Consider the following 10,824-nt stretch of genomic DNA (forward strand, 5'->3'; position numbering starts at 1 on the left):
CAGCTGCAATAGGCTCCAGCCCCCCCGTGACCCCTAACAGGATAAGCCGTTACTTTTCTAAATATGCCATTGTTATTACCTTTTAACTTTGTCACACAAAAATAACCCATGTATTTAATAATTAACACATATCCATGTTACAACCTTAGTATATAATACAATATAGTCTACACAAGTCTAAATGTATGAGTGTAAAAATAGCTTGTGTTATGTATTTCGGGACATAAAGCTTGGGAGACATGGTCATTTACCAGATATGTTGGTTTTAAGGAAGTTAAAATTTCCATCCACCTGACAGGTGTGACATCAAGATGCTGGTTATACAGCATGACTACATGCCTGCCTTCATATGGTCTCAGTAAAAAGCCACTCTAAAATTTACAGTTTTATCACACAACACATGCCAAATGTCACAGTGTCTCAGTGTCACATGTTTTGAAGGAGTGTACAACTGGCAGAGGTTTTGCCAAGCTGTTGCCAGTGAGATTTGTGTTCATTTTAATACCATAAGCCGTGCGGTGTGGCTTCCAAGAAATTATGGCGCAACCACACACACCAGTACAGGACCTCCACATCCAGCATCTGCACCAACTCCAGATACTGACTGATTCTTTTGTCTGAAGCATATACCACACCTGTCAGGTGGATGGATTATCTTAGAAATTGAGAAGTGCTCACTACTAAAGATTTTAACAAATTTGCAACCACAGATTGAGAGAAATAAGCTGTGAGTGCACAGAGGAAGTCTCAGATCTTTGTGAAAAATTGGAGCAAAATCAAAATCCCTGAGTTGAAATGACCCTGATTACATCATGGGTTTGCTTTCCCAGCTATGACAAAGCTCTTTCTGAGTTACAGAACACATGACACAACTGTCTGCACAGGCTGACTGGTGTTGAAATAAATGATTGAGATATTAGGTCCATAGGGCTTTTAAATTGCCAGAGTGGCATTTTTTAAAATGTAGCAATTACACAAAGTTAGATCTCTTAAGCACAATTTTGCCCTCAGAAACAGATCATAACTGTGATCTCAGGAAAATGGGGAGGAAAAATATTTTATTCAAAAATGTAGTGGACAAGCATATTTATATATATATGCTAATTCTGACAAGGTACAGCCTGTTTATGACTCCATATGCAGTGTGACCCCAATGGTCGTTGGCCTCTGTCACCTTGTGTTACATGGGCTCCTTTGGGTTTTTGTAGTAGTGGCCCTGCTCATGCTGCAGTCTGTAAGACATTCTATCATTCATTTCCATAACCGCTTATCCTGTTATGGTTTTGGGGAGTCTGGAGCCTACGCCTTGGACAGGTCACCAGACACATAGAGACAGACGGCTATTCACACTCACGTTCACACCTACTCTCAACTTAGAGTCACCAATTCAACTGCATGTCTTTGGACTGTGGGAGGAAGCCGGAGTACCCCGAGAAAACCAACGCAACTCCACACAGAAGGACTCCCCAACCCCAGGGTTTGAACCCCTCATCCTGGGTTTGAACTGGAAACCCTCTTGCTGTGAGGCAACAATGCCAACCACTGCACCACAGTGCCACTTGTAAGACAGATAGAGAGAAAATGTCTGAGCTGCTGGATTGGAGATCTAGGCCATGTATCCACTCAACCTAGACTTTGAATAGTGTCCCTGATAAGACTCTTTGAGCCCTTTATACACACTTTATATTAAGTGCAGACTTTGCTTGAGAAAACTACCCATAGTAGTTTAAAATCCTGAGCTGCTGGACTTCAGCCTGAGGTATCCTGACATGCCATTATTTAATATTTCTGTAGCCTGATAGCAGCTTGCAAAGTCATAAAAACACAGTGATTGACTGTTAAACATTAACTTGCAGGATGACAGTCAAGTTGACTTTTGTTGGCAGGATGTTGCTTAACGCCAGACCTTTTTACGTCTCTGTCTGCACTTGGAGAACATTCAGTCATCAATATGAGCAACTTCAGGCAGATCCTAAAGGAGGTCGGGGAGTTTGGTTTGTTTCAGAAACGGTTAGTGGCTTTACTATGCATCCCCAGCATATTTGTAGCTTACGATGTGATCGGTCAGGTGTTTACGGGAATGATCTTTCCGCATCACTGTAACACTGACTGGATCTTGGAGCGTGGGCCGAACCTGACAGATGAGAGACAAAGAAATCTCACTATCCCGGTCAACAAGGGTGGGAAGTATGAAAGCTGTAAAATGTTCACACCTGTGGATTTGGATTTGGAAACTATTGAAGCGTATGGGATTAACACTACAACAGGATGCATAAATGGAACAGATTTTGAGGGACCCAAAGGAGCCTCCAGCATTTTCACAGATGTAAGTGATACTTGTTTATACACCCAACACATTTTACTGTTCCATTAAATGTATTTCTTTGTTCTTGTGATTTATGTGAGGCTGTTTTTTCCTACTATTAAGTCTGTGAAAATGGAAATCTGAAAACTAACAAATTAGATTTAGTATGTTTTTCTTTGGTCTTGTTCCACCATGCTTTCTATTATCAGTTCAACCTGGTGTGTGACAGGAGCAGCTTTATTGAAGCATCACAGTCCATCTACATGGCCGGTCTCCTGGTAGGAGCGCTGGTGTTGGGGCAGATGGCTGACAGGTACACATTTACTCCCACCTTTACTCCAGTTGTAACTAAAAATTGAACAGAAACAAGTTTGCTTTCAAAGGAACTTCTTTATGTGATGTGAATTTGCTAAAATGAACTACTCTGCTCAAGAAAATTAAGGGAAAGCTTAATCGTCACAGTTTAACACTAAGTCAGATAAACTTCAGTGATATCAATCTGTCCATTAAGCACAAGTGATTGTGAATCAGTTTCACCTGCTTTGGTGCAGATGAAAGTGACAACAGGTGCAATGGAGAGGCAAAAGCAAGACAACCTCCAAAAAGGGAATGGTTTTACATGTGGTGGCCACAGACAGTTGCTCTCTCCTTATCCTTCCTCACTGATTCTTCTTTAGTTTTGTGTTCTGCTAGTGTCCATGTCACTACTGGTAGCATGAGGCGGTACCTGCAGCCCAGTCATCACCAGAAGACCGGCCATAACCCGAGGAGAGCTGGACAGGGCCATAGAAGGACATCAACTCAGCAGAAGGACTGGTATCTGCTCCTCTGTGTGAGGAGGAACAGGAGGAGCACTGCCAGAGCCCTACAAGATGACCTCCAGCAGGCTACTGGTGTGCATGTTTCTGACCAAACTGTCAGAAACAGACTCCATGAGGGTCCAGTGCCCTCTAGTGGGACCTGTGCTCACAGCCCAGCACCATGCAGCTCGATTGGCATTCACCAGAGAACACCAGCATTGGCAGGTCCGCCATTGGTGCCCTGTTCACTTCACAGATGAGAGCAGGTTCACACTGAGCACATGTGACAGGTGTGAAAGAGTCTGGAGATGGCGTGGTGAACATCATGCTGCCTGTAACATCATCCAGCATGACTGGTTTGACGGTAGGTCAGTGATGTTCTGGGGAGGCATATCCTCGGAGGGTCACACAGACCTCAGTGTCATAGCCAACGGTAACCTGACTGCTGTGAGGTAGCAGGATGAAATCCTCAGAGTGATTGTCAGACCTTACGCTGGTGTAGTAGGCCCTGGGTTCCTCCTGGTGCCGGACAATGCCTGGCCTCATGTGGCCAGAGTGTGCAGGCAGTTCCTGGATGATGAAGGCACTGATGCCATTGACTGGCCCTCTTGTTCTCCTGACCTAAATTCAATTGAGCACCTATGGGACATTATGTACCGTGCATCCAACGCTGGCAAGTACCGCCACAGACTGTCCAGGAGCTCACTGATGCCCTGACTTAGGTCTGGGAGGAGATCCCCCAGGACACCATACGCTGACTCATCAGAAGCATGCTCAGACGTTGTCAGGAGTGCATACAGGCACCCGGGGGCCATACACACTATTGAGTCACATTATGAGTTGAGGTGATAAAATTCACACAAGTTGGATCAACCTGTGATTTCAATTTTTCACTTTGATTTTCAGTGATTTTGAATCCAGCCCTCAGTGGGTTGATGATTTGGGGTTGCTACGTTGTTTTGTCAACAAATCATACAATTTACATCAGTAAAGATTTTCAACTTGATTAATTCGTTCAAGATCTGATGTGTGAATTAAGTGTTCTCTTTTTTTTTCTTTTTTGAGCAGTGCATATGGTGCTCAACTTATAGCAGGAAAAGATTTTTATACATCCTTATACAAAATTCAAACACCAGTGTAACAGCTCTTCTCTACTCTTTGTAGGCTTGGTCGGCGCTTCGTGGTCTTGCTGTCACTACTTCTCCTAATGCTGTTTGGTGCTGGAACTGCTTTCTCACCCAACATCTATGTTTATATGGTCCTCAAATTTTTAGGTGGCATCTCCGTTTCAGGCGTTCTTGTGAATGCATTTGTGATAGGTAGGTAAAATGTTCAGGATTTAAATTTATGTCTGGGTCTGTCTTGAACCATGGGTTGTCTGGGCTTCAGAAAAAAATGGCTTCATTTCTCCTTTAGGAAGATTTTGCCATTTAAAAAGCATTATTGTTACTACAAACGGTGACTGCATTCAAATGATAGATTTCTTTAATTTGCAAACATTGCATTGCATTGCTGTCTACCACAGTATCTTTTTCATACCACCACCAGGGGGCGCCAAAAGCAAAACAAAGTGCCTTAATTTAGCAAGGTGCTTAACAAGAGGGTTATTTGGAAAATTCAACAGGAAGTCACTGATGGTTGATGGTTTGACCTGCAAGTTGCCAGTGGTGGCTGAAGCACCTGGAAGCTATACTTGAATAAAAGTACAGATATCTCAGAAGAAAATGACTTTGGTAGAAGTTAAAGTCGCCTATTAAAATGTTACTTGAGTAAAAGTCTTTAAAGTAATTTTATGATATTAAATGTAGTTACGTTTTGAAAGTAAAAGTACGAGTAAATGCTGTAAATAAAAAAGCAAGTGGTTGAAATTTTGAGATTAAGTTTATTTCCTCTTAACATGTGCACCACCTTAAACATGAAGCCTTCATTAAAACTCACCGTCGTCATCTTGATTTTTTGGAGCCAGAAGTGACCAAATTTGGGTGAGAGGCTGGCGCTGTGGAGGAGTGAGGGGTGGATCTACTAAAAGGCTAAGGACAAAATCGGCAGAAAGCCTGTCACTCTGAGTTATATTTATATATATATATATATTTTAAAAAAAAATCTCCTGTACAGATGTCATTAAGGGGGAAATTAGCTATAGAGACAAAACTGTTTTTTGTACCAGGCTGTAAACATGTTTATTTCTGCTGTAAAGTTGGCATTTTAACATGGGGGTCTATGGGGATTGACTGGCTTGTGGCCATTAGGGGAACTGCAGCTTTTGGCACTTCCAAATTAGCTTCATTTACAGCCCCAGAGGTTGCTGCTTGGTTTGTACTTGCCTTTAGCTGCTACTTTTGCATTACGGAAGCATGCATACATTTGACTGAAAGTTGTCTAAATACAGTTGAATTAATAAAAAGAGAAGGGAGTATAATGTTGCTTGCTTCTTTTCTGTGGTTAACTTTAAATCATACCATTTCTGTCTGTGTTATTACTTTGAAGGTGGAGAGTGGAGTGATTCCTCCAAGTTTGCGTTCTGCACCATCATCTGCCACTCTACTTATCCTCTGGGACTGATGCTGTTGTCTGGAATGGCCTATTTGATCCGCGACTGGAGGATCCTGCAGCTGGTGCTATACTGCCCTCTTCTGCTTGTCCTGGGAATCTTTTACTGGTCAGCAGCCACTTAGACCACTTGGTTGTAATGTTTCAGATGTGAATCTCCATTTTAGCAACACATTCTCACTCTGACTTCGTCACATATCAACGTTTGGTCATGGACCTTCCACGTCCAGATACGACATGAAAGGTACCCTGGGTGCTTTGGTTGACAACGTTCTGGGAGGCTGTGTCAAATTATGCCTGTTATGCCTGGACATGAACACTGCTCTCCCAGGTGAAGGTCGATGTTTGTTGGACCCATCCACCACCTCTCCCACCTGCCTTACTCAGACTTTCACCGCCTTAACTTTTGTTCTTGTCATAGGCCTACTGTGTTTTCCCCTGAAGCCATCGAGTCCCATTAACCTATAATGGCAACCAGCCACATATCATGCCGACGTTAAAGGACAGCTATCTTCGTCAGTGTCTGACACCGCAAGTCACCGCCCAAGCGCCAGATTTCGATGACTTCGGAGTGAGACTGGGTTGATTTTAGCCATAGAAAAAATTAAAGAAAGTGTACATTATGGGTAGTTCATGATCGTTGACCTGTATGTTAATTAGGATTCTCCCAGAGTCAGCTCGCTGGCTCATCACCCAGGGCAGGAAGGAGCAGGCTATAAAGGAGGTCCACAGGGCAGCCAAGGTGAACGGGAGGAAGGTCCCGGAAGATCTGCTAGACAAGGTGAGCTGTGTCAAACTCACTTTGGCTACACCCAATACCAAACACTATAAAGCCCCGAAAAAATGTTAATATATTCCACCTGCACCGTTTAGCTGGAGGTCGAGGAAACATCCAAAAGAGGAAGCATGTTGGACATCTTCAGGTTATCATATCTGAGAAAACGTGCAATCATAATGAACCTCGTGTGGTGAGTATTCATTTCAACCACAACTTGCTTTCAACCACATCTACAGCCATACCTGAAGATATGTCTTCCACTCTGTTTATAGGTTTGCAACAAGTCTGCTATTCTATGGACTGAGCCTGAATGTTGGTAATTTCGGAGTGAATATCTACCTCACACAGTTCATCTTTGGTGCAGTAGAAGTTCCTGCACGTCTGGGCAGTTTGCCTCTTATCCAGCGCTTTGGGAGGAAATTGATTCTATCAGGGACCCTGTTGTTTGGAGGCGCTGCTTGTCTTGGGATACTTGGTGTTCCTGAAGGTAATTTGTACAATAATGATATTATAATATTAATAATAGTATGTTGTAATCTGTCTTTGCATTTACATGTATACTTGATTTATATGTGTCACAAATTTGTATGTGTTTTTGTCTGATTTATTATTTGTCCATCAGACCTTCCTGTGGTGGTCACAGTCATAGCCGTACTGGGAAAATTCGCCGCCACTGCCAGTTTCGCCATTATCTATGTCTATACTGCAGAATTATACCCCACCACTCTAAGGTAAGGTAGGTAATGTCCCAGAGGTAACGCATAAATCCGTTTGCTATTGTTACATGTTGCTGACAAGTCCATTATGTATACTGGTAGGCAGAATGGTGTAGGTCTAAACTCCATGTGTGCTCGTGTGGGGGGCATCCTCGCTCCACTGATCAGGCTCCTGGGCACCCACCATTCCACCATCCCCATGCTGATATATGGCATCGTCCCCATTGTTGCTGCAGGTTCCTCTTTATTACTGCCTGAAACCCTGAATGTTGAACTCCAGGACCATGCTGAACTCAAGTGAGTTGAAGAACTCTTTCAAAGCAGAGTGCTTATTCTGCTTACAGAAAACTAAGAGCAATTAAATAATGATATTTTTGTTTTTCATTACAGAAAACCTGAGAATGGTCCTGAGATGGGATCTGTTACGAAAGAGGAAAATTCAGGAAAGAGCACAAAGATGTAATTTATATGGACGTGTTACTTTTCACAGAATCGTGTTTAACTTGTAAATTATTGAACATAATTTTATTTTTTGTTGTTAAAATCTGTTAAAAATGTTTTACTACCACAGAAGTTGTAGACCGTTTTAAAGCTGGGATTTGTGAACACATTAAATTATATATATGTATATTTGCTATGCACTTATTTGAGTTTTCTCACCTGAGGGAAAACATCCTGTGGATGTTTTCTCTCTGTATGTATTTCAGTTGCAATGAGCTGACTGTCGAATCTTATAATTTATTTTTATTTTTATTTCAGACCAGTATGGTCCACATAGACACAAATAAAAAAAAAAACAGACAGAGAAACAATCATGACAATAAAAACAGTACAAAAATTCATAAGCTACAATAGCTAAAACACATATAAACATTTACTCCAGTGCTTCCAGAAACAGGAAGAATATCTAGTGTCACTCCATGCAGGCTCAACCAGGACCTGGATAACTTTGTTATCTGAGTCAGATTGTCTACAGATAAATTTAACCATAAAATTCCTCAACAATGCATAAAAAGTGGGGACATTACTGCTCACAAACATTTGGCTCGCACTTGTACACCTTGGAAGCTTAAGCAGTATTCTAAAAGCATCGTTATATGCCACCTGAAGCTTTTTCATTTTTGCTTTACTGTAACTACACCACAAGTGTGCTGTACAGAGTGGTGTGCAGTAAGCACAGCAAGGACAGGACAACTATATCATCAGCATACATCAGATGGTTGATGAGACTCCCCCCTACCATACATCCAGTCTTACATGCTTTTAACTCTTTAGAAAGATCGTCCATATATAAATTAAAAAGAACAGGTGAAAGTATTCCGCCCTGTCGAACGCCATTGGTCACCAGGAATGATGCAGATGTGGTTCTAACCCATTTGACCCACATTGTTTGATGTAAATACCAAAAATGCAAGATCCTTATGAGATATGGAGGGACCCCTCGCTCTTGCAATTTTAAAAACAATTTACAATGATTGACACGGTCGAATGCTTTAGATGCATCCAGAAAACACATAAACACTGGAGTGTTATGTCTACTGTACTTACTAATAACCTCCTTCAGAGTGTATATACACAAATCTGTGCTGTGTTTATTTTTAAAACCAAATTGGTTATCAGTAGTTATTAAGTATGCTTGAAGCCTATCTAAAAGAATCCGTTCTAATACTTTGGACAGTATGCTCGCCAAGGCAATTGGTCGGTTATAGAAAATAATGAACACATTTTGATATGTCATATCACAATGATACTAATTACATCAAGACATCCTTGACACATAAAGTTAGTGATTAGCTGGTGAACATAGTGGAACATTTAGTAGCAAAAAAACATATAGAGAGCTGTTGGATTTACATGTGTTATGTAGCCATAAACAAAACCGCAAATGAATGCTTATGCTGCTCCATGTCGACTCGATGTGTAAACAGTAACATCGCCTGTGTGTGTAATATTCCTGTCATCAAGTGCTGCCCCCGTGAGGTGAGGTGAGGTGAGGTGAGGAGAGGTGAGGTGAGGCGAGGTGAGGCAAGGTAAGGTAAGGTAAGGTAAGGTAAGGTATTAATGTCCCTGGGGGGCAATTTGGGATACAGACAATAGTCATAAGTAAAATAAAACAGACAGTACAATACATAACACACAGAATCTACAATCACACACTGTCAGGGATATATCATGGCCACTGGTAAAGAAAAGTGATAGCAGATGGAACAAAGGATGATCTGTAAAGCTTAGTGCTACATTTAGGGAGGCAAAATCTCCGCCCTGTTGGAAGCATCTGAAACTCAACATGCGGGGGTTGTTGAGAGCGTGAGACAATTGACCGAGCATTAGAGGTGACCCTCTCTTCATACAGATGCTGTAGGCTATTCAAAGTAACACCAGTGACCTTACAGCACAACTTGACCACTTTTTCCAACTTGTTCTTGTCTTTAAGGCTCAGATTACCAAACCCAACAGACACTGTTAAAAGAAAGAACGGACTCAATAAAAGCAGAATAGAACAATTGCATGATTGTCCCATTTACATCGAAAGTCTTCCTTTTTAAGTCTTCCTTAAAAAGAATGGGCGTTGGTTTGCCATCTTACAGATGCTGTCAGTGTTCACGTCAAAATTCAACTTGTCATCTGAGACAGTGCCCAGATACTTGTACTGCTGCACTGATGCCACCGACTGCCCCTTGTTCACACAAGGAGCAGGGTGGCAGGGCCTCCTCCAAAAATCAGTTAACATCTCATTGGTCTTAAACACATTAATGTGGAGGAAAGACTGGTCAAACCAATTAACAAATTCACCCAGTACTGGTCCATGATCACACTGAAAAATGAATGAATGAATGAAAATTAGTATGTTTTTTATTAAAACATTTTTATTTGTATTTATGATTGTTGTAGGCATAAAGAAATTCTTACATTCTCCAGTTGTACTTCAGTCTAGTCTTGAGCCTCCCCAGCTAGGCTAGCAATGGATCAGTTGTACTTCAGTCTAGTCTTGAGCCTCCCCAGCTAGGCTAGCAATGGATTCCAAATCCATAAATGTAAAAGTCTCACCGGAAAATACCGACTTTAATATTGAGTGGACATATTCGTTTGCTTTCACTGTCAGCGCTGCAAAGTTAAAGTGTCAAACAAGCCCACTGCAGAGAAGCCATCTTGTGGTAAAACATATTTTTGGATGCTCATATAGACCTATTTGTAATATTGATAGGCTAATATCGTGTTAATATGAGTTAATGTAAATGTAAATGAACTAAGTTACATTTCACCGTTTTCTCCACAGCTATCCAGAAAACTATGAAATTTCCTTCTCACTGTATCTTTTCACATCACATTCTCAAGCTTGAACTGTCTACGGTAACTTTTTTGGGATGTGTACAGTTGACCTTTTTGTCTTCATGTCTTGCTCATGTTTCAGTTTCTGAACTCCACTGTCAGCTGATCTTCTGATCTTCCAAGGGCCTTATGTTTCTAGGCTTTTGACTACTTTGTACTAAGCAATTGGGATTTCACTGTGGCAGCCTCAGCAGTCTTTTCACATCTTCACTGACTCTTCTGCTCTGGTTTTTGACTGTACTGAACCTTTCGTTTTTACTGTTATAGGCTCCATATTATAGGTCTGAATGTGTTGGTAGTCTGATTTATGTTTGTACTATTTCCTCTGTCATTGTCTCCTGTATG

General features: G+C 41.5%; 1 protein-coding gene across 2 annotated transcripts; it reads left to right on the forward strand.

Annotated features, from left to right (window-relative positions):
* The first annotated feature begins 1,898 nt into the window (after positions 1-1,898).
* LOC126397441 (solute carrier family 22 member 13-like) lies at positions 1,899-7,777 on the forward strand. 2 transcript variants are annotated; one of them, XM_050056260.1, is made up of 10 exons: positions 1,900-2,326; positions 2,515-2,618; positions 4,270-4,424; positions 5,593-5,764; positions 6,316-6,436; positions 6,529-6,623; positions 6,706-6,920; positions 7,056-7,164; positions 7,252-7,446; positions 7,540-7,777. In XM_050056260.1, exons 1-10 carry the CDS (start codon positions 1,952-1,954, stop codon positions 7,610-7,612), a joined length of 1,614 nt encoding a protein of 537 aa, XP_049912217.1. In that variant the 5' UTR covers positions 1,900-1,951; the 3' UTR covers positions 7,613-7,777. The 2 variants fall into 2 exon arrangements, with proteins under 2 accessions (XP_049912218.1, XP_049912217.1); XM_050056261.1 differs by lacking the exon at positions 7,540-7,777 and having other exon boundaries at positions 1,899-2,326; positions 7,056-7,169; positions 7,252-7,442.
* The last annotated feature ends 3,047 nt before the right edge of the window (positions 7,778-10,824 follow it).

This window comes from Epinephelus moara, chromosome 11 (assembly GCF_006386435.1).
Source record: "Epinephelus moara isolate mb chromosome 11, YSFRI_EMoa_1.0, whole genome shotgun sequence".
NCBI classification, from domain to species: Eukaryota; Metazoa; Chordata; class Actinopteri; order Perciformes; family Serranidae; genus Epinephelus; species Epinephelus moara.